The sequence below is a fragment of the Hippocampus zosterae genome, chromosome 16 (genome assembly GCF_025434085.1).
Source record: "Hippocampus zosterae strain Florida chromosome 16, ASM2543408v3, whole genome shotgun sequence".
NCBI classification, from domain to species: Eukaryota; Metazoa; Chordata; class Actinopteri; order Syngnathiformes; family Syngnathidae; genus Hippocampus; species Hippocampus zosterae.
The window spans coordinates 12,316,789-12,341,373 of record NC_067466.1 but is presented as its reverse complement, the minus strand read 5'-3'; the positions used below and the strand labels follow the sequence as shown (position 1 = coordinate 12,341,373).

The 24,585-nt window shown below is 42.4% G+C and overlaps 2 protein-coding genes across 4 annotated transcripts in view; one reads left to right on the top strand and one right to left on the bottom strand.

Annotated features, from left to right (window-relative positions):
• Positions 1 to 24,585, top strand: part of LOC127588084 (NEDD4 family-interacting protein 1-like) — a 193,581-nt gene that overhangs the window by 143,206 nt on the left and 25,790 nt on the right. The gene's annotated exons all lie outside the window — the stretch shown is intronic.
• Positions 1 to 24,585, bottom strand: part of LOC127588068 (glucocorticoid receptor-like) — a 38,006-nt gene that overhangs the window by 1,544 nt on the left and 11,877 nt on the right. The window contains exons 3-10 of one of the 2 annotated variants that reach the window (XM_052046614.1): positions 11,137 to 11,309; positions 10,320 to 10,346; positions 8,492 to 8,608; positions 5,649 to 5,927; positions 4,572 to 4,716; positions 4,009 to 4,139; positions 2,606 to 2,763; positions 155 to 2,449 (exon numbers count right to left, since the gene is read on the bottom strand). In XM_052046614.1, the coding sequence (XP_051902574.1) occupies positions 2,297 to 2,449; positions 2,606 to 2,763; positions 4,009 to 4,139; positions 4,572 to 4,716; positions 5,649 to 5,927; positions 8,492 to 8,608; positions 10,320 to 10,346; positions 11,137 to 11,309 (1,183 nt within the window). In that variant the 3' untranslated portion in view covers positions 155 to 2,296. The remainder of the gene's footprint in view (positions 1 to 154; positions 2,450 to 2,605; positions 2,764 to 4,008; positions 4,140 to 4,571; positions 4,717 to 5,648; positions 5,928 to 8,491; positions 8,609 to 10,319; positions 10,347 to 11,136; positions 11,310 to 24,585) is intronic. The other variant, XM_052046615.1, reaches the window with a different exon arrangement.

Genomic DNA, 24,585 nt, shown 5'->3' with positions numbered 1-24,585 from the left:
GGAAATATAAATCTGATACTAAAACCTTTCAGAAATGGGATTATTTTGTTTCACGGTACACCATCGGCTCACTAACGGACTCGTGTTGCTCAATCAAGACCTGCTATCTGCTCATAAAATGTGTGCCAAAAAATGTTCAATGTGCATTTTTAACAGCATACCCAATTACAATAATGACATGATAAAGTTTAGTGGACAATCTCCATTGTTTTGGTGACATGAGGACATCTCAAAGGCACCCTATGATGACAGTGACTCTTTAAGAAAGGTGTGATAAATTTATTTTTTCATTAAGTCAAAGTGGTTTACACTTCTTTAAAACAACAAAACAAAGTTGATTTTTGTTTTATTTCCCACACAGGTAGAAGCTGTTGCCCCCCCGTACACTGACTAGATGTTACATTTCCATGTCGAGGCTGGTTTCTAAGCACTGGGTGAAAAAAACAAAACGTCTGTGTGTGTGTGTGTGTGTGTGTGTTTGAACGTATGAGCCTAAGGCATGCTGTGCGGTTATCCCTAAGTAACACACAAATGACCAGTCGCCATGGCAACCCTCCCTACTGCTCAGTTCACTCCTCCAGAGCCCAACAATGAAAATCAATGGGCTCCAGGTAATGTCGAAAGAAAGAAAATTATCCAACAAGTTGTCCATCACTGCTTGACAGACCCATCTATATGCGCGCGCGTGTGTGTGTGTGTGTGTGTGTGTGTATATAAAATGCGTGTGGGAGCAGTAAAAAGACAATTTTGAAACCCATCCTGAAAAGCACCATATGACCTGCATGATAATACCAGTTAATAATCAGTACATTGAAGCTGGTGTACATTGTGAGAATCTCGTATAGGAGCACCCTGAAGCAAATGGTCACAATTGGAGTAATCACGCGCACACAAGTCTGAAACATCAAACCAATAGAAGCCACCAAGTACAAATCTCCTGTGACTGTATCTATCTATCTATTTATTTATTTATTCTTATTTCTTTCCTTTTTCAAAGTGATTTTTGCATTTGAAAATAGCGGAGCAGAGAATAGAACTTTATGGGTCTATTTTTTTAAACAACTTGGAAGGTACCAAAAAATATTTCATATAACTCTCTTTTCTTTGACTTGGTCTCTTGTGTCATGACACCTCGTAAGGGACTAAAAGCTTCATTCGATTTATATGAAAACTATTGAATGGAGATGATTGTTGAAATACAAATGATGCGTTAGATGTCATGTCTTTTTAGCTTATAAAAACGGGAGAAACAAGACAACCCAGTGTCATTCTTGTTATATTTGGACTTTTTACTCTTAGTATGATGACTTTTATTCTTTTTCAATTTGCCAACTTGATTGGTGTTTACTGACTCTTCTGTTGTGCTAAAAGTATTCAACTTTCTCAAGATATTTTGCTCGCATAATAAGAGGGGACAGCTCCTTTATATATATATATATATAACTTTTCACAACTTCATTCTTGTAATAGTACAACTTTTGTTGTAGTATATTCTTTCTTGTAAAATTTTAACTTTATTCACTCAAGAAAAAATAATACCCAGGAAAATGTTTTTCATGAAAATGACTTATTTCTTGAGTAATATTGTGATTCATGATAGATTCCCCACTATAATATGCAATATATGATACGAGGAAAAAAAATTACTGTGGATGTGATGTTTGCATTTTTTAAATGAAGAATCTTTTCACGCGGCGAAAAGTTGGGGGCAAAGTTTAGCGTGTCAAAGAAAGAGAAAAAATAGCACTTAAATTGAATGGATATGAAGAGCATTTGGAGCTGAAAGGCACTGGTTTCCCTTCTCACTTGTACGTGCTGTTGCTGAATTGGCTTAAAAGCGAGAGTGTGTGCAATACGACAGGAGGAAAAAAAAAATATATATATACAAATATATATATATACCTGTATATATTTTTTTTGTTTCTTTTTTTCAGTTACTGTTTTTGTGGCTTGTTAAAAGCTGAAAGCAGGTTGGGGTATACAGTATTATATACACACAGAGGAAAAAGAATCACATAGTTGACACGTTACATTCTGAGGGTCGGCGGCGGGTGATGGGTGGGGGGGGGGGCGTGTTCGGCACGTGACTGTTTTTAGCTGTCGGCGGTGAAAGCGTGTGACCATTAAATTGCACACCCTTCAGTCTTGGGGTAGTAGGAGGGGTCAAAAATATTTCCTCTGGGGATCCAAATTGACAGGCGGTTGTCAAACCTGAGCAAGGATGCGGCGGTCTAGCGAAGGGTCGTGGTCGGTGGAGCATTTTTTTTTAAGGCATGGCTTGTACGCCCGACGGCGCTCACTTCTGATGAAAGAGGAGCTGCTTGACGCTGCCGTCTTTGACTTTTGGTATCTGGTTGGTGATGATCTCCGCTAGCATCTCGGGGAACTCCACACTCAGCGTCTTGTTCATGAATGTGTAGAAGCAAATGTGGAGGAGATCTTCCATCATCTGCCAAAAGACACATTTTGGGTATGAATTTAGCGGTTGATTATATTTTATGTATTAATTTGGCAGCATGGTGAAGTCGTGTTAGCTTGTAAGGTTCTTGGACCCGTTCGCCCAAAAGGTGAGCGTGTGTGTGTATGAGTGCATCCGCGTGCTCACCCCCTGCATGGAGTCCAGTAGCTTAGTCAGCTGGTAGAAGCGTTGCCAGTTTTGGCTGGTGTTCTCCTCTCGCTTGACGATGGCTTTTCCCAGCTCTTTGATGTACGTCATGCGAATCTCATCGAAGACCGCCTGACTCTTCAGCCCGTCTTTCGGCACTGAACACACATGCAGTTAAAAAAAAAAAGGTCAATTTCGCCTTCAACCAAAATCTTTCATTTGTCAAACAAAACTTGGGTATTGAAACCACCGACAGTAAATCTCGTGAGACATCAGCTTTCCCTTCTTGACACCTATGCAAAATGTGGCTTACAATAATATTAGATACATTTAGAAATCTTTGTGTGAGCATTTGCAGCAGGTCCTAAGCACCCCACGGGAACCTTGTTGCCCGAGTGTGATGATGCAAATGAATTGCCAGTTAACACAAACATGGCTCCTCACAGAAACGCTCAAATTTGACTCCCGTGCTGCTCGTATACTGTCGGCTGCCATACGGGAACATAACACAGGAGAGGATGAAGCTAGCTCAGAAAATGAGCATGATAAAATAAAGATAATATCCATTTAATATTCTGGCTTATCCTGTTCAGGGCCGTGGGATTTTATATATATTTTTTTAATGTAGTTATGTTGCTGAGCTAAGTTTCTAGCGCTATACGCTAGCTCTAAGCTAAGTAGTGATCTAAAATTGGTATTTCAATAGATAGGCAAACAAGCTCAACTTGCTAAAAAATAAACAGTAGCTAGAAGATAGTTCGGAAGCATGACAATGCCTTGGAACATTTTTAACTGTCAAACTTCTTTGATTGAATATGCAAATGTTCAATTGTACTTGTAGACTATATGCTAAAAACATTTCCTTTCATGCCAAGGGGTCTTGGATAGTTTTTCTAAATATCCTCAAAATCAATCATTTATTGATATTGTTTATCCAATTGTCATTTTGGAGTTTCAGTGGAGGGAAAAAAATTAATAAATCCCTGTTCCACATGAAGCCTTCATGATGAAAGACAGGCGACGTCAGTCATCACGAATCCAACCGATTGAACCCGGGAGCGAATTAGAAATGATTCAAAGTTGTCGTGACCTGATAGTGTCGACAAGCCTCCGGGGAGCAGATGGAAATAGCTTTGGAGTCAGCATAGAAAAGTCATTCTGCTTTCTGAGTGCACCCATTAGCTTGCCAATCATCCCCCCCAGTGAGGCGCAAGCAACATTCTCATTTTCCATCCATGCATTCTCCTAGCCGCCTGTCCTCACGAGGGTCACGAGCGTCCTGGTTCCCAAGTTTTCCAGCATGGATTTGAACCCCGCAACTCTCCACCGCCTATTCTCATTTGTATCTTTTAATTTGCCACTTATCATAAGAGCAACACTGCACCAAACACTTGATAATTTACCTGTGCTGAGAAGCAGCAGTACTTTCATGCACAGGTACTCGTCGTAGGACACTTCCAGACGCACAAACTCCGTGCAGATCTTCAGCATCTGCTCGCACTGCTCCATCATGTAGGGAAGCTTCATCCGTTCTCTGAGGAAGAGCGAGACAACAAGACGGGTCACATGGTCGGTACTGGAAGAGCCACTGTTGTTATCATCTGTCCAGACCTGAATAAGTTGTACAAAAGCTGGATGGATAAAATCGGTCTTTTAGTTTGACTTTTATAACACAAAGCAAACAAAAGAAAAAAAACACTTGTTTCTGGAAAAGTATAATTCATGTATTATTCTTGCTAAAAACAAAAACCCGCAAAACAAAACACGATTTGGTTTTCATTAAACCTCCATATGGAGTAGTCCAGCGGACTAGCTTATCTATTGCTATTGAATCAAAAACAGAAAATTGGTGTCCAAAAAAAACAAGGAAAAGTAATTTTGGTTTTGTGTTGGTTGTAATGGCAAAACTCGTAAATGTCATTAGCGAGAGAAAGCGCGAGATGCGCTAGCATCCGACGATACACACTGGTTGATGACGAGGTCGGGAGCGAAGCAGAGCATGCTCCCGTTGCACTGCTTGTATGACCTCCAGCCCAGACCGAAGGACATGAGGAAGAGCCACGAGCACTGCAACAACGTCATCTGGTCGTCCAAGTGCAGGTTACGGAAACCTGGGGAGGACAAAAGTTATACCTGGCATCAGATCCACTACATACTTTTTTTAAGTGTGAGAAATGTGAACTGTGGAGCAGTATTAGCAATCAGAGGACGGGAGCAAATCCTCAAGCGAATACTTGCAGCGATTATCGAGTCATGTGACTTTTTTTTTTTTCATGATCAACGTATGGCAAAGAACGACTTATTTCTCCACGGCTTGCTGTTATGTTCGAATGCTTTCTCCCCTGCACATGTTTTTTTGCGCACCGCTTAAGTCGCGTTGTCAATCTCGGCACTTTTAGTGAATGTCATGCAGCGAGGATAAACTACACGGGGGTCCATTTTGCATTGTTGTTTAATAATGCAAAGCCATTTAGTACCCATTAATACTGAGAGAGTACTCGGTTTGGAGAATAGTCGACACGCCCGACATGCGGCTTCACTGCTGCAACCATGTGGATTTTTGTGTTTATTTATTTATTTATTCAATTATCTGAATATCTCATTTTTAAAATACTATTTCAAATAAATATTACAATTAAATGACCAACAATACATTTAAGTTAACTCATTCAATACCAGCCAATTCAAGACCAAGTCTGAAAAGACGTTTAAAAACGTCTTTGGGAGTGAATGAGTTAATTAGGTCTTTATTTTTTTTTTAAGTACATAAAATCAATAATCAAGTACTTTTGAATTGCCAAATTTTAGGGATTTTTTTTTTTTAAAAGCTGAATTGATGCAACTAATATTACAACACTCTTGATCGTGTAACTCCTTAGTGGGCCGAGGCCTCATCCCAAAAAAAAAAAGAAAAAAAGCCGGAGAAATTCGTCTTGTGTTTTCTGTCCAGACTCGGCTCACGTTTCCACCGGTCTGTGTCAATTCCAAGACAGACGGCAAATGAGAAGGCGAGCGCTGCCCAGCCAAAGTGGCTTCTCATTACCTGGCAGCGCCTTGGCCCACTTGACGGCCGAGATGACCTGCTGCCCTCCGAGCTTGTTGAGCGTGCTCATCAGGCGCGACGACGTGTCGGGCAGCGATCCGTCGTAGCCCGAGTAGATGATCTCGGGCTCGATGGCCTGCAGCACCGACAGCATGGCGGGCACCAGCTGGGGCATGCTGGCGGGGATGACCGCCACGGGCATGGCCTTGGCGGGGACGGCGGGCTCCAACGCTCGCATGTTCTGCTGCTCTCTCCTCTTCAGCTTCTTGTTCTTCCTCGCTGGTGGAAAAAAGAGAAATATACAATACTTGATACGAAGCCAAATGTGTATCGAACAAGATATGGGAGAAAGATGTCAGATAATAAACAGTGCACAGAGATAGTCCTATTTTTTAATCCCTCGCCTCTTCCGCGGTTTCCATGACAACTTGTAGTCCCACAACAACAGCGGTGTCCATCAAATACCTCAAAGACTTGCCTTTTTTTTCCCCTTTTCCTCGCAGAGATATCAAATTGATTACACGTCCTCTTTTTCAAGCCGAACAACACGACAGAAAGAATTGGGGAAACTGCTCGTATGTCTTTATGAAGTTAATTGTAGGTCCAATTTGACTTGAGCCGCAGATCCACCATCATCGGGCAAAAGACAAGATACATACACATTCACAATCGGTAAAATCAGTCACAATAATTGTATTTGCATTATTCCAACAGCCTTCTGTTTTGTTTTCTTGCATGGAACAAAATGCCCTCGCCATGAGATTTTTTTTGGGGTAGCTGTTTTAGCCAACGGTGATCTTTTTACACGTGCATTCCTCTGCCACAGCGTCTCCATCAAATTGATAAGACGTCTGCCACACATCTCTGAGGTTCCTTACAAATTGTTACGCTTTGACTCACCACTGCGAGTTGTATTCTTGGGTTGGATGGCCTGCTTTGGCGAGCCACCGGCTCATTCACTGGCACGCCTTCAGACATCATTTCTGCGACTGCTTTTTTCCCCCCTGATCTTTGTGCTTTTATCCGGCAGAAAACTACACGGCATTATTCACTGCATTATTAGGACCTCTTTTTGCGCTCTGTTGCCAACATCCGGACTCAAGGATCTCATGTCCTGAAACGTTTTAAAATCTAAATTGAAAGACATGGGAACGGTTTCAGTAGACTGTCGTTTTAGCTTGGTTGATTGAGCAATTTATGATTATTATGTTCTCTCTCTGAACGTCTGCGTTTTGCTGCTGCTCGTCTCTCTTGGAAAAGAGGTTCTTAACGTCACCGGGACCAACCTGGTTAAATAAAGGTTAAACGCTCAAAATTGATTGGTGAGCTTTAGCGGTTTAGCGCAAGTGGAGGTGACCTTTGGACAGAGGCAGCGTGGCGGTGAATCACGTCTTTGTGCCAAGCTAATTCGCCGTCGGTCATTTGATGTTTAGAGGCCACAAACAGGAGCCGCGTTATCTCTCACTGTTATTTTGGATTTAGCCGTGTCTTATTACCCTCCGCTTTGCGGGAGGAGCCGCGTGAACGCCGAGCATGTACGGTTGGAGGTGCGCCCGATCATGTTACCAGAGTGAAAAATCCGTCCAATAGTCTGTGCGATCACGTAATTCAACACAGCTGCCTCCCCGGAGATATTAGAACATACTTCCACAATGTAAAACCGTTCCCAGGTGTCGTAATAACACGTCTGTGTCTTTGAAACGCGTTGGGTCAAAACAAACCAAAGAAACAGCAATGACAGGACTTTTATCAGCTGTTGAAAGTTGCAGGACGTCACTTGGCCAAACGGCAAAACAAACGTTTTGCAGGTTGGAACGTAGGCCAAATACCTCACTGTAAGGCTGAGAGGTCGTTCGTAAAGCAATCATTGAATCGTCATTTTCGTACTCTTTAGACAAATCGTATCATATTGTGCATTGCCATTTGAATGGCTATAATTAGCCAGCTAATGAGCATTAGACGAACTCTCCAGAAGTGTCTCGGCAGTGGATCAGTGCCTTTGTCATTCGTTTTCTGCCGGCCTCTCACTCAGTCCGTCATGCATGGCAACAGAAGAAGGGCACGAGGCAACTTCAGATCCCTCGCCAGCTAGCGAGCGTCGCTATAGAATGGATGACATGTCTGAACTGAGTTACCAACTATAATGACTGTTTTTCTATCCACTGCTTTATCTTTATGGCCAAAAAGTGTTTTCTCATTCTCTCGGCGTCATCATTGCGGTATCCAATTTGTTTGGTTGACGATCAACTTTGATCTTGTAAAACGTTACATCAAATGAAAGATGGGGTGGGGGTTTTTTTTGTTTTTTTTCCTCATTAAATGATGCTATTCATGGTTTTTTTTTCTTTTACATCAGTTTTTTTGGTCATTTTATTGTTACTTATTCGTGATATCTATATATATATTGCGCGTCGTCCCGCACGCGGTCTGTCCTTCCGTCTGTCCCTTTTCAAAACGTACCTACTTCACCGCGCCGTGACTGCGCCGCGACTGCGCCACTCAGGCAGTGGCTCACTACGATCGCACGGGCATCTTAGCGAAAAAATGTTGTCTACCCACAAGCATTGCAATGAAATTGTTAGTTATTTAGTAGAGCTAAACATCTCTTTATTTTCGCGATAAGCAATGAACATGAACAAAAAGTTGAACCAAGCAACAACACTTTTGTGGGCCAAAGGCCCACCTTACCAGCCTTCCGCAGGAACTAGCTGATGAGCCGCCCGGAGGGCGGCGAACCAGCTAGTTATATATATATATATATAACATGTGTGTGTGTGGGGGGGGGGGGGGGGGGGTTAACATGCAAAATTTAAAAAATATGTATGTTTTTAGGTAAGTTTTACCTTCCAAATTCATTCCAGCCTGAAGGCATTTGCGGAAGCGGCAGGCTGGACAGTTTTTCCTGCGGATCTTATCGATGATGCAGTCATTCCTTCCTGCGCACAGGTAGTTGTGCTGGCCTGTTAAAAAAAAAAAAAAGAGCCCAAAAAATATATAATATATATACTGTATATATTCACAAGCGAAAGAACTAGCAAGCGAAAGTAAAAGTGTACGAGAGATTAAGATCAGCAACGTCAGATGTCTGCTATCCTGTGCAGTCAAGTCTGAACATGAGGAAGGTGAGCCTTCACTATCCCTTCGCACGACATGTAATAATTCATGACAAAAGGGTCATTAGTATGAGGCATGAGCTTTTCAGGTTAGCCATCTTTTGCATGCAACTCCATTTTGAAGAAAGAGGCCACAGCCCGCAAAGAAGCAAACGTGAGGACGACGGCGCTAAACGCTGGGTTATGTCTTTTGATGTGGGATGCATATAAACAGAGAGAAATGACGATAACAACGCATGGAATCACCAGTGCATACGGGCGGATGGGTTGCGCAAACAATGGCGCAAAATCGTCATCTGCCGTGCGACGAATGGCAGCTGACGCCAATTCAGATTTTGCTTCCTTGCCGGTGGAGGCTCGGCAAATTTCAGCCCTGCGGTACAATGAGAAGCGGCAGCGGCTGCGGCTGCTTCTAACGACGCATCACTCAGCATATTTTGTCTCGGAAACCTTGAGAAAACACAGCAGGATGGACTGCGTCTGCGCAACATGTTAATAAGATGGCAAACCAGCAAATATTGGATGTTCTTATCTCAATCATGAGATCAAATGGGAGTAGATTCAAAAATGACTAATGCGAGGGAAGAAGTGAGAAGAAAGGGAAAATAAAATGCAACGAATTCCTGGGCAGATTATGCAAATCATGTGTGGACATAGAAATCTATTGGTTAGTTAAAGGGAATATTTGCCCCAAAAGAAAAAAATATATTTTTTACTTTCTTGCCAATTTGACCATAGTACATGATGAATACAATCAGTGAAAAAAAAGTCCCAGAATAAAAATTAGCTGCTTGTGCCAGAAGCTGTGAGCTGCTTCGAGATGAGCCGCCGTTATACAGACTCCTATGGCACGCATGTACTATACAATTAATTAAATCTCAATGAAACCGGAGCACCCGGAGAAAACCCACGCAGGCCCGGGGAGAACATGCAAACTCCACACAGGGAGGCCGGAGCTGGAATCGAGGTACCGGGTTCGATTCCAGCTCCGGCCTCCCTGTGTGGAGTTTGCATGTTCTCCCCGGGCCTGCGTGGGTTTTCTCCGGGTGCTCCGGTTTCCTCCCACATTCCAAAAATATGCATGGCAGGCTGATTGAACACTCTAAATTGTCCCAAGGTGTGACTGTGAGCGTGGATGGTTGTTCGTCTATGTGTGCCCTGCGATTGGCTGGCAACCGATTCAGGGTGTCCCCCGCCTACTGCCCGGAGACAGCTGGGATAGGCTCCAGCGCCCCCCGCGACCCTAGTGAGGATCAAGCGGTACGGAAGATGAATGAATGAATGAATGAATGAATATTTACCAAGAAGATACAGGTTGAAATTACGATTACAAAAACAGAACACTTTGTTCTTATGCAAAGGTGCGCCTCGCTTGTTATTCCCAGCAACACCAATAAAAGGCTCCCAGAGCAAAAGGCTCAAATCCACATTTTCATACAAAGCCGGGAGAAGTGACCGAATGTGTTCGCAAGAAAGGATAGCGGCAGGGAGCGTCTCTCATCATGATCATCAATCACCAGAATGATTAGCATGATTTTTGAAAGTTGCATTTATTTACCATCACTTTTTTGTCGTGCTCTCCATCCTTCGCCATTGAGAAAGCGACCGGAAAATGGAGAGGGCAGGTGGTTGTTTGAGGAGGGGGTGGAGGCGGGAGTGGGGTGGGAGAAAAACAAACATAAAAGTAACAGATGTAAAAAAAATATATTTCTGAACAAATAACAATGTCCAACCTTTCAATATGAAATGCAATTCATCACACACACACACACATTTTGATTTTGTCAGGGTTGTACTTCTGGTAAAGCGGGGTACACATTTGCAACAGTGGCACTTCATTTGAAAATTCTGATGATCGAAGGCCTCTAACAGAGCATCCTAAGCGATAGGACGAGCTTCTTCGCCAATCCAAAACACTGGTGAGTCGTCCTCGCTTTGACAGGAAAGCACAGAGAAGAGGTGTAGTCATGCAAAAACAGGTCGGAACTACAAGGTGGAAGCCGCAAGCGATGCAAAAAGTATGTGGTGTTTGTGCGGTCAGGGAAGAGGGGGCTGTGCTGGATCACAGAGGCTGAGGCTGAGGCTGAGGCCCCCCTAACCCCCCACAGAGGTTACAACCATCAGGGGCCACCAACGCTAAAGCCACGTTTCCACCAGGCGTTACAGTTCAGGTTGCAAGACGGTAAATTGATTTGCCTTTGCGCTGCACACGTAAAAGTTACATGACGAGCTTTCGGCTCAATTTCCTCGATCGATACTTGGACTCGATCGCTGCGTTCTTGTTGGCTAGCTACATCAGCTACATAAAGAACGATCAACTGTGGCGCTTTGTGGAAACGGGGCACAAGCTCGCTTGTTTTGAGTGCAAGACCAACCTTCCACGGCCCTCTTGAAGAAAACCTTGCAGCTGCCGCACGTTATCACCCCGTAGTGGCATCCGGAGGCTTCGTCCGAACACACCAAACACACTTTGTGGGTCTGCCCGTTGGGTTTCGATGGACCCGGCACGACACAACTGTTGGACTCGGCTCCTGCTCTGGACGTGGAGCTAGAAAGCAGAGAGAGGAAGAAAAGAACATATATTGATGTCGTATGAAAATCTGGAAATCTGATGTGTGCAATAATCGATTGGATAAAACTTTATTGTCAAATGTACTGCATGTGTAACATGTAACATACAGCACATATGAAATTTCTTCCCTCTCAACATAAAACAAGAGGAGCCACTGTGGGTGTCCACGCCGCTATCAAAAGAAATGTTAACAAAAGGTTCTTCAATGTGAAAGATCAAACCGAAAAAAATAAAAACCTCAACACGGACATTCTGAAAATATTGACCAAGGCAACTGACGCGTCCGATTATTCAGCGGACCAGAGAACAACCATTTGTGCTTATTTTTTTCAGAGGAAGCAAGTAATTCGTTTTGCATTTTTATTGCAGGACAAAATGCTTCTTGCATGTCCCGGGGCGTTATTTCCTGAAAATGAGCAAACCAGAGATAAGAGGAAAATTCAACTATTCAATTAGATTTTGATCGTTAGCTAAAGTAGCGCAAGAGAAAATATTAGACCAAAACTCGCACTATTTTGGATGATATTAATGTCGTACGCCCCTAAGTGTTGATTCACTGATATGCATAAAACATTGTGAGGTTTCACTCCAAAAATTCCAGTCAGTGATTAGCAAATGCCTACACGTCCGCACAAATTTTGGTGGGCATCCACCACGGTTTTCATCCATTATGCCACCGGAATGGACCGGTTGCACACCGCCGCATAGTACACTCGCACAATACGTTTTTTTATCTTCTCTCCTTTCTCAAAGGAACAATACTAAACCTGAGATGGCTAGGAGTGCCTTTTAAATAATGGGAATACTTGACGATGCCATTTGACATTTTTATAGCACAATAAACCAGGAAATAAGACCAAAAATGAACAATAGCGTGTTACACCACGGAACGCGTCACGGCGATTACATAAACTGGTCAAACATATCAAAAATGGCAGCCATAAAAAGTAAGCCATTATTTTCATCCTTAATCGGCTTGGCACCTTTTCTTTTTTTCCAGTGAATCAGATGCCATTGATATTTACTTTTTGAAAGGTTCATAAATGATGCCAAATAGGATTAAGGAACATTCATTTTAAGTGCTGCGTTGCTTGAAGCTAAATATCCTGCAATGCCTCCAAAACTAGCACGAAAACTTTGGCCACCATCCCAACTCGACTATATTTAGCGGAGCGAGTTCAGCATACGGGGTGCAGTGCCAGCAGACGTAAGTACGTCAGGTTCAAGGTATGCATTCTATGAGACATTCATTGCCATGTCGACTTAAATGCAATTTGTTCAGTCGAATGGAAACATCCTGTACGTTGTGAAGTTTGGTAATAATGCAGAACTTGATCCCGATTTTACATGCAGGCCCTGATATCGATACAGCTCATGCGTTGAAATGCTGCAGGTTGTCCCTACTGACTCTCTTATTTCCTTATTCATGTGCACGGTGCTAGCATGCATAAATATTCACTGACCCTGCCACCCACGCACCCGGTCTAAATTGACACTAGCCAACACCTCACAACCGCTCGGAAGGACGACGTTGTCTTACGTAAAACCGGACCGCGGCTCATGGCAGAGCCCAGTGTGTTCGTATCTTGGAGGAGGCCCAGTTAAGAAGGTTAACCGTGGCTTACTTAGCCGCCAACTCGCTCAGATTCCTCTAAGCGCACACGGCCAGTCGCCAAACGAGGAAGGACGGTTGCATTGCCAGCGGGCTGACAATATACAACTGCTGTGAAGATGGTGTAAACAGATGATGGGGGCGGGCGGTGGTGCGCAGGAAACTCATTCCCGGAGTCTGGAATGAAGAGCATGACCCTTGCATAAGAGAGGTGTAAGAGCATGTCAAGTTAACCAGAAAATGGATCAATCTTCCATTGATTTCATGAGTCTTGAAGCACTTTGGAGGCAACCAGGAACATGGTGTTGCATTGTGAGGGTCTGGCACAGACTCATCCACCTGTACGGTATTAATAGACATGGTGTTTCTTTGTGCTCTCCAAGTGACTGGTGACCAGTCCAAAGTGTACTCTGCCACAAGTCAGCTAGGAGACGCCGCAGTTCACCATGACTTTAAAAATGGGACAGAAAATACAGGGCATCCCATCGATGTGGTCACTCTTTGACCGAGCATTACTTATTTACTGTACTGTATCTGGCCTTGATTTGGGTGTCCTTTGACATAGTAGTCTCATGACTGAAAGCAAATGAGAATAAGAATACATTTAAGACACGCGGAAGAAACAGACAGTCAAAAAGAAAGAATTTTTTTTTTTCGATATCCAATCACTTGATTAGGATCGGGACACCCCTCATTTTGAAGTCATCGTTGATAAGAAAAGAACGGAATGGAATAGAAGAAAAGTGATTCTAAATTTCACACATTCCGGGGGAACTTTCATGTCTTAAAATGACCACAAGATGGTATTGGATTCCACGACTGTAGTCATACCCTCTGGACTGTGCAAACAAACGCGCCTTTTTAGTCATCCGTGGAAGGTTAATGCCTCATTAGGAGCTGTCCATCAGAAATTGTCTCAACACAGTGACAACAAACACAAAATAAATCTGAGGCAAACAAGGGATAATCCCACAAATAAACTCACGCAAACTGAAGTGGAGGCAAAACTCAGCAACCTGGGAGTTGCTGTTGGCACACATGCATGTGAAGCGCTATATGTAGATTTGACGGCACATTGCAAACATAACACACCGTACATGCTGGCAGAGGGGACCTTGAGTGAAGATGCAGACGGCTACGATAGCCGCCGACTGGTCATTTTTCGTGGTGATTTTATGTTACGGTTGTGACAAAAACCAACACGGTGATTAGAAATGATAAAATGTTCCTTATCTTATGAATATTCTGTTTGTGTGGTCTTAGAATGTCAAAGTAACTCAATATTTTGTTTATGTGCTGACTTCTGAAAATGTGTCTGTGAGCGTTCCGTCCTGAATTTCACCCAATTGTGACATCACAGTGGGACTCATTTACCACTGTCGAAAACAGTCTATCAAAAGCAAAGGTAAGCAGAGCTGCATTGAGTTTTGTTGAGAGCAAAGATTAGCAGTAACTAACAGCATTGAGCTTTGTTAATCTCGGCATTTTTCAATGCTGGATGCGGTGTGATATTTTGGTTTGCCGTCGTGTCCGCTGCATGCGCCAAATCACCGATGACAGTCATGTATCACGCGCCGACTACGGGAGGGAAAATACAATCGATGCCGTCTTTTTCAGGAGATCACACTCGCCTTTTGAGATTCGAGCTTGGCCGCCTTTGTTGTCAAGGTAACGAAATTTGTACTCATCATTGACCCGGCAACGTGAGGGCTGACCACACAAAAAAAACGGTTGAATTTCATCAAGACAACAGGGTGTGGAACATGCAAGTTCTTGGACCTTGGGCTACTTGGACAAAAGCATCTCATAGGATAACGGTTTTGAATTGTGAAAATGAATCATGGCTCGCCATTTTCATGTATTATTAATATGTGTTTTTTTTTTTACCACATGAAACCCACAGAGGCTGCTCTAATCAGGATATATAACAGGAAGTGAACACAATCATCGTCTTTCGGCAATGTGCACCATTGCATCACAACTGTGTGTTTGTGTTTGTGTGAGAAGTCCCTCTGTCGAATATGCAACCGCACATGGCAGGAAATTACATTTCACTCTTTTACTGTACTGCCCCCCCCCCCGCTTTTTTTTTCAAGCTCTCCCTTCCTTTGCGTCTTCTCACTTCCTCAATGTGCATCACAACAGTGTCAATGCACATCCACCAGGGCTGGTCCCACAGCCCTCCCACCCCATCTGCCACGGTTACATAATAATATTAGCGCTCCCTCCTCCCACTCCCTTCTTTTAGTGTATAGGCTCTCAGCCAATCGGCGGCGGCATGTATAGAGGAGGTCAGGCGACTCATGGGATTATCCAACTCACCGACCCGGAGACAAGCATACTCAGCTTGCTTGTTTTCTTGGCGTGTGTGTGTGTGTGTGCGCATTTCAGTGCTGAGCTCAAAGTGGAAGTGCATTGAGATAAAGTTTCCCTTGTTTCAGAGGGCCTTCATGTGATACGATCTTGTCAATCCCCCCCTCCTCCAGTTAAAAGGACCCCCACCTCCCGAGGTCCGACCGTTCATTTCATCCAAGTACCCAACGCTGTCACTTCAATGACCATTCCACGTCAACAGGCTTTTTATTCTTTTGTCCTACCATGACGCGACACCTTTGGAATTATTTGGAAGCGCTCACCCACAGTAGCAAATCCCTTGTAACATTAAAGTTTAAGCTCATTAAAGCTAGCAATAAATGGTAATGCAAGTTCAAATTAACCTCGGCGGCTTTGTAATAACGAGGACAGCGTCCAATGTGGAGCTGCCATAACAACCTTGAGTGCATCATGACAACACAAGAGTTTTTGTGTTGGATTTTCAAATGCATTACGTGCATTACGTGTTGTATTCATATTAACAGAAGTACTTTAGTCCTTTCTTTTCTACCACAATAGTCTTTTGACATGCTAAATTTTTAGCTTACATTGTTGGAATGACATCATTTGATCCAGGTCACTGGGTTCCTGATATGTTATGTTTGCATTTTAGCTAGTTTATTACTGTAATGTCGGCATGTTCACATTTTGTCGAGTGAAATTGTTTTCTGGCATGGTCGATTTTAACATACCGACCGTGAGCATTTTAACTACTTCATTAGGCTTCAGACATGCTTGATTTGAACGAATTTTAACTACCTGATTGTGCACCTCACATGCTAGATCTTAGCTGTATCTTTTGAATACCAGGCAATATGTTAGTTTCCATAACATTGTTATATTAGCATATTATCAACCCAGATCTATTTTTTAAATGCTAAACATGCCTTTTTCTTCTTTTTTTGTTTAATCCACCATTTATCAGGGATGCTCAAGGAAGCATGACAGCCTGGTCCTTTTATTCTAAAATCAGTTTTCAGCAGACAATCAAAAAGAGCCTTAAATGCAGGTAGCATGCAGCATGGACAAACCGAGGAGAACTCTTGAGCACACTGAATATTGCAGGGTGAAAAAAATTGTTAGGTCAGCGACAAGTGATTGCAACACCAGCCAACCGTTGAAGTTGGCAGAAAATGAGGGAGGCGGCGGTAGTTGAAACAACCCATAAAGTCAGATTACCAATTCACCATGTCTGATTCATAAAAAAAATAATCCAAGAGCCAAGATTGTGACATCTTGGGTTTAAGCCTTTTGTCAGTACGTAAACTTAGTTTCGAATCACAGAATATTAACTTTTTGACATTTGAAATTGAGCGAGAGGCGAGATACACGGATTACAATGATTCATTTACATACTCGTGCATATGGCCACATCCTGAGCCTCCGGGAGAGCATAATTTGTCTCTGCACAACAAAAATGCCTTTATGGATTCAGTAAGAAAAAAAAAGGAGAAGACTGGAGCAAGAAACATCCCGCATTTTGAAATTGAGAGCGAACCACCCATAGCCAATACCACAATATCTTTGTTTATTTGCTTGCAGTGGCTTCATGTTGTGAAAATGCTGAGAGATTGAGGACACCGTGGTTGACAATTCACGCCAAAAGAAAACAAAGACAGACACAAATACAGCCAAGCAAGAAGTTTCGAACTGCACAAAGAGTAGCTTTGAACTTGTTTGCTAGAGTCATGCGGCATTAACGATACAAAGAAAGACTTCCAATTTAACCAATAAAGTTGTAATAATCAAGGACCAAGTGCAGAATAGAATGAAGCCATTTGACTTGAGGGCATGAATAACCTCTGCTGTTCACACAGCGTACTGATGATATTTTCGGATACTTTTTCAACAAAATTTAAGACACATGATTAAACCCCTGCAGAGATGTATTTTGAAAAATAACGAGCACTTGATGAAGGAAGACCATCTGTAAGTTCAGAGGAAATAAAAGTCGTAACAAATTTTGATATGTATGATGAAGAATAAACCGCTAAAATCATTGTTATTGTAACAGTCATCGTGACACGAGGGGGTGACAGTACACATGGTGGAGCAGTGGTCCTCAAAATCTTTACAGCAAGTACCACCTAAAAAAATGCCTTATCATCATAACTGAAGGTAAGCAACTGCACATTGTGTACACGTGGGATCATAGTTTGGGGTCATACTTTGTGGTATTGTTTTTGCTTTCCACAATGAATGCAGACGATTTGAATGACGTTTTGCGAAGCAGCAGTTATTTGCGCAAATTTACCATCAGCAGCCAGGCTCGGTTGTCGTACCCCACAAATAGCAGGTCCGCTGAATATGTAAATATAACTATGTTTTGGCCGATTGACACTTGAAATTGTGTGTGAAAATGCCACTTTATATGTGAGGCAGAGAACCTTCACTTGCTCCCTGCAGATCCAATTTGTTGCAGACGCGTTATGTCTTTTAAATCGGATAGAAGGCCAAGGCCTAAGGCGCACAGCATCTATTTCGCCTACTGTCCTTATTAGCTATCAATTACTTTTCACCGAGCAACCTCTCGGCGTACACTCACACCTTACCAACACACAAACCTTTTTTTGTGCCCATGCATAAAGCACAAAGACCACAAACACATTTTTTTTTTCAACAAGCCGAAGCAAGCAATTCACTAGACGTGTATGATCCTTGAAAATACCGTGTGCCTTTCTCTGTTGCGACATGTTGACGTCACTCTTATAAACCCGGTGGCCACTTGTGGAGAACGCTCACAATGGTGAGTCACTGCTGATCATATGTAAGGTCTTGATCTCGTTCTCATGATGTCAATGACAACAGCATGAGGAAGAACAGTGGTTTTGTTTTGTTTTGTTTTTTGTATCGGTCCGACGGCTGCGCGGCTAGTGAGTAGCGGCTAAACTGCTCACGATTCGTCAATTCAAATTTCCCCTGCAAACTTTTTGGTCCATTAAATACAACAACTCTTCTCAGAGACTCACTCTTTTGCTCACACACAAAACAGCTGAGCCCATTTGTACCATGCCGACCAGAACAGTCACACCTATAAAGTACATCGTGTGTCGGAAGAATTCAATTGTGGAGTCCTATGGGCAGCTTTAGCTCCATGCACAGTATTGAGGATGATTGCTGGTTAGGTTGCAACATCCATCACTCAACCACCGGGTGTTCCAGGAGACTCCCGACACGTGAATTCCAGCGTAGTGTTGTGTGCCTCCTTCCTCCTTCACTTAACTTGTAATTGAACCGTTAAAGGACATTTACTTTCATATTTTTTTAATGCATTCCAAGGCCTCTACAGATCTGTAGCCAAGTACCCAAAGTGCTTCTGTCCACTACTTGGGTTAAAATTGTAATCCAAATTAAATGAACATCCTTCTTGTGCAAAGCTATATATTTAATGGTGGTCACCATGCGCATTATCACATAAAGCAAATTAATGTAAATCATGCATACAGTATCTGGCCAGTGGCTAGCTGCCATGTGATACACACACAACAAAGAGGGAATGCGAGGGAGCGCTGACATTTAGCGCACTACAAGGTTTCAACATAGCGGCGAGTCTGGACAGGAGTCGATCCAGATTATGATGTCGGCACGAGCAGCAGGAAGTGACAATAGATACATGCAGCCAGAATGAAAGTTTAGTGAGGCAGACCAATCTACAGTTAGTGAGACTGTGTAAAACCTTTGTAATAGGCCGTGAGGGTAGGAAAACAAAACCAGCATACAAGCGAGTGGGAGTACTGAAACAAACGTCAGCAGTAGAACAGTGCTGGCTAAAGCTGACTAATGGACAGGCGCATTCACATCCTCCCACCATTACTGTCTGTACATAAATTAACACAAAATACACTCACGGCACATCACACAAGCACACTAATCTAACATTTCATTCGAGACAAAAGGAAATGAGAGCGATCATTTTGGTTTGACGCTGTCAGTTGGAATTAAAGATAAGTGCAGCTAGCTGGCTTTAGACAGACAGACAGACAGACAGACAGACCTGTTGAACCTGTTGGGCCATATCGCTGCTGTCGGGCAAATCCTAAGACCTCCCAAAAAAACATATTATAAGCAGATCTCACTAAACGACACGGCAAAAAAGGCGGGGACTGCAATTAACATTACCTTTGATGTCGCAAATTATCATCTAGAAGGCCGCAAATTACCCCGGGGCCATGCGTTTAAGACCCATGGAATACAGCAATTGCATCTGGGCCGTTAGTTTTGCATTTTATGATGAGCCCACAATCCGCCCACACAGAATAAAACTAAGATTTTTAGTTTAGGTAACACAGCTTCTTCAAACTTTTTTGTGGGTTTAGAGGCTGGATAAAAAAATTAATACATAAAAACATTTCTGGGAGTCATATACACTATAATGAAGTCCATAAATCATAAACAAATAAATTGTGCTATAAACCTGACCTCCGGGGGCGGGGGTAAAAAAAAAAATATATATATACACATATACTGGAGTATACGTAGAATTCAAACTTTTACATTTTTAACCGCCAGTTATTGGTGGGTCAGTGTTTAGTATTGTAGAAAGTATCAAGGGTGAATCTGTCGAATACATTTCTAGCCCTAATGAATTGTATTTAATTCAAGGCTAAACAAAGTAAATAAAATAAAATAAAGTGGCTTCGGACCAAATCAGGGTCATGTGATGGCTTGGCCCAAAAGACCAGGAAGTCAAATCTAGGTCGGTCATGTCGACACATGCTGGAAATCAAGCGTGTGTTCTTTTTTTTTTTTTTTTCTTGCCAGTCAAAGTCCAAGTGCATAAAAACAAAATAAACAGTTACACAACACTTAATTTATTCAGTAGGCGTGCAACGTGATCCACTGTTTTGGATCAAGAAAAGGCGCAAAAGGGCACGTTTCTAAAGGACAATCAGTGAGGCGATATGGCCCCATTTAACATGCGGCCATGCTGGAAAAGAACATGGACAACTGTTGAACAATGAAGCGCAGCTTTTTCAATCTGGCGTAATTCAGGCTTTCACGCATTTTACTAATGTGAGATTTTGAATGGAACAATGCTAATGGTTCTTCTCACATTAATTAAGTTTTGTGGTTTGAATCATCAACAGCGTCTCTCAGGCCAGACCATCAATACTTTAAAGTCCGCCGCAAATTGGCACTTGTCAGCCATATGACACACATCATGCCTCACCAGCGACTGCATACAGAAATCAGCTTCACATGTCTGAGCAAAGAGGTAAGCATTGATGAGACAACTCAATCGTGCTCCCTCCAGCCGTGTGAACCAGGAAGTAGACTGCTAGCGACACAAATGATGGCAAAGTAAACACAAACAAAGAAGCCCCAGAAAATAGGTGAGCCGTGATTGATTGTTACCTGAGCATTAAGAAACCGTTTGTCATTTTCAGTCCACAGCAAGTGGCAAAATGGCCGCCCCCTCAGATGGACAAAAAAACGAGTGCATTTGACTGCTTAACTCATATTCCCCAAATACAATTTTTGGGTTGACTTCGTCTTTTAGGTCAGATGAAAGTTTGAAAGTTTATTTATTTATTTATTTTTAAGAAGCAGGTTTTGCCGCTAAATGCTAAAAAATAAACATGTTTTTGTGGAAGTTGCAAACAAGAAAAGCAGACTTTAGCCTCCAGTCCATATGAGACAAATAGCTATTTTTATTTAGTCATCATGAGGATGACACTCACACGCACACGCACTTGATCCAATGGATATAATCCAATCAACATACAGTATCTTTTCACGGATTCCTATCTTTTTCAGAGGCTCGGAGCACGTCTCGATTCGTTTTTGGAGGAGAAATGAGATGGTTTACCAAAGGGTAGAAGTAAATAAAGGGGAGGAGGCACAAATGCGGAAAATATGTCTGACAAGAGGTGATCTAGTGCGCCATTTCATTCATCAACAACAAGTGTTTAGGTCATTTAAAATGCACATCGGGGGCAAATTATTCTTGGAGTAGCCACAGAAAAAAAACAAAAACAGAATACACAGCGGAGATTGAATGGAAGTAAACAAAACTATTAGCAGCATCTCCCACAGCCCTTCAAAAGTTCAACAATAATTTCATCATAAAGCAAGAAGGCCATGTGAGTCAGAGAGAGACATTGTGCAGACAAAACACACATGTAAGCTTCCCAACTTTACTTTCTCTTGAGACGGGGGGGGTCAACCGGCTCATATCAAAGTCCCTTGAACAACAGTAAACACAGCCTAGCGGTGATCTTTGTAAGGAAAGGACACGAGCACGGAGGAATTCAGACAGTCTGTGACTAAATTTACGGGAGAAATAACGATAAAAATGAACAATCAAGCAAGCCCTTGCTGACTTTTAATGGAAGAGAAGAGAAATGTTGAAATTCGGCACAGTTACTCTTTCAATTGTGAGACTTCATCCTACCAAGACAGTCTGGAGTCCCAACATTTACTGAAAGTAGATGCAAAGAGGTGTGAAAAATTCCAGATTTCACAATATTTCTCTTCTGTTTACCCTGTTCAGGGTCGCAGCTGAGCTAGACTTTCCTTGACGCCTGGGTGGTGGAGGGGCGGTGGGGGGCAAATTACACCATGGATTTGTTGCCAGTCAATCCCAGGGCATAAATAACAAAAGACGACCATTTACAGCATCATTTCAGTGGGAACTTATACCTGCAGTCAGTGGCGTAATGGCCATTCGTCCCACTTGATTGGACACCACTGTCTCGGGTTGATCTATTACTCCTTTTGTAGAATAATTAGGACCCACAGGTAAAAGAATTTTGAAATTCCATCCTGGATTTTACTATGTGGCAATGCACTCAAGACATACGGACAAAGTCGGAACGTCTGGTATGAAAAGAACATCACAGGCATACACATGGTATCTGTCAATCTTACATCTCAGGTGGCCTGATGCTCACTTCATCCCAGATTGCATCCGACATCCCGGAAATGGTGAATATAACTGACCCTGGAGATTGGCGCCATAGCAACAGCGCTGAGGGAACAGCATGACTAAGCGACGACGTTGCACTCTCGCGCGGTTGTATATGTTTTGCAGCAAAATTATTCTGCAGATAGCAGGGTTGCTGAAAGCGAGGGAATACATGAAAATTTTAGACCGGCAGGTCGGCCCAGTATCATTTGGGACGGGCAGGGACTTTGGGACTTTCAAGCGATGGCCGAACCAAAAGCTAAGCAGAGCTGCATTGAGATTTGTGGAACGCACAGATGAGTCAAGTTAGTGCTAATGGTGTTCTGATAAGATGCTGCAGTTGCTTATTTTATTTTAAATGGAACTTTAAAAAAACAACAAAAACATGAGCCGATGATTAATCAATCTGAATTTTGTGGGAAATAATTGAAAATTATTTCATTGCCAAATTGAAAGCAAAATGCCATTTTCATTCCAAACCAACAAATTACAAGTCATTGATTTTTTGGATTTCTTCATACAAGCCTCCAAATCCAATCACATGACCGGAAATCAAGGCCAATCAGTTGATCGGTAATGAGAGACGAAAGATTCTATTTTTCAATTATTTTTCCTAATTTTTAACACATGATTTAATTATTTATCCATAAAATATGTGATTGAGATATATTCCTACTGGATTTAGCATCCTCAATGGAGCAGACCCGCAAACATGCCGAGGAAAAAGCAAACTACACAAGAAGCCCCGAGCCAAGATTCAAAGACCGCACTTCAGAAGGGTGAGGCAGATGTGACCAAAACAAAACGGGTGCAACATTAGGGATTGATTTAACAGTTGTTCTGCCAATTATGTTCCACATTTGGATGGCTACTTATTTAGATGAGCCACCATTAGTCCTGATTTGGCAATCAGGACACACAGACACAAACATCCACAACACTTCATTTTCTCAGGCAATTTGCTTTTGATTATTTCCAAATGAAACTTTTTTTTTCTTTGTGCATAATAACATGTGATGGTCTGAAAACACTCTCATGACTAACAGGTCAGCTGTTTCAGTGCAAGGAGAAGGATGAAGGAAGGAGTCAGCGAAAACTCCAAAAGAGGCAAGAGCTCAGCCGAGAAACCGTCGAGTGGCAGCTGTAATTCATTAATACGAGCAAGCAGCGGCCGAGAGGATGATCAAACATTAGAAGCGACGAGTCAGAACGATACTGCGCTGGCGAGTTCAGTTCTCGTTGCCGTGAGTGTGCGGCAGATGAGCCGGCGTGACACGTCATGCGAGAAACGGAGCGATAAAGTCCACGCACGAAAAAGTGACTCACAGCAGAGGGTATTCAGTTTTTTTGGTTTGTTTTGTTTTCAATACCTTCTTCACATGTCACCAAGTAGTGTGTCAACTTCAACGTTGAACTGTTCAAATGATACTCAGCAAATCTTCCTTTTGTTTAATTTCCCTTGTAGTAATGCCGATGGTGAAATGTGAAAAAGATCCGAAAGGAAATTAGCACCGATGCTACGGTAATTATAAACCCCCAAACAACACAAACAGAATATTCACGGGTCAGCACTTCTGTGACGAATGAGTAAGCTTAAGACAACAACAGAAATGTCATACTGTACAGACATTCCGGTCAATGGCCAAAAAAAAATAAAAAGTGACACAAAAAGGACGCCAGTAAGCTAGTAGTAGGATTGTTTTTTTTTTTTAATTATTGTGGTAAAACAATAACATGAGGGCCCGGGGGGGAGAAAAAAAAAGGTGAACCTTGCACAAGATGTCATGAAATGACAAAAGTTTCCACAGCGGAAACAATGTTTAATTAAAAAAAAGAAAAAAAAGATTGAGGGTGATGGAAAATTACAGAAGATTCGAAGCGAGAGATTTTTATTGGAGTAAACATAAATGACGTGAGCAAAGGTGGGACAATAATGTACACACAGACTTTGGTCCGACTGCCTTTTTCACTCTTATCATCGACCCAGTCCACTTTTTATATTTTTGTGATCCAATTTTACTGACCTCAAGAAACGCGCAGCTTTGCAATCGAATGAGATTCAGTACATTAAAAAAAACGAAAACAAAACATCATGATTATTTATATAATCGCTGTGGTTTTCGCTACCCTTTGTTTTTTTAGAGACAAAACTAGACTCAAAATATTGCAATAAAGATGTAGTCAAAGGAATGGCCCTCTGATAGTGTCAATCAAAAATAACGGCCGACGACTTGCTGATACAGCTTCTACTGTACATTGGATCACATTACCCTGATAAGGTCTTTTTGATCCCTTTCCATGGTCTGAGTGCAGACTTTTATCTTGTGAGATTATGCTTACTTTGTGGCCAGTGACTTGAC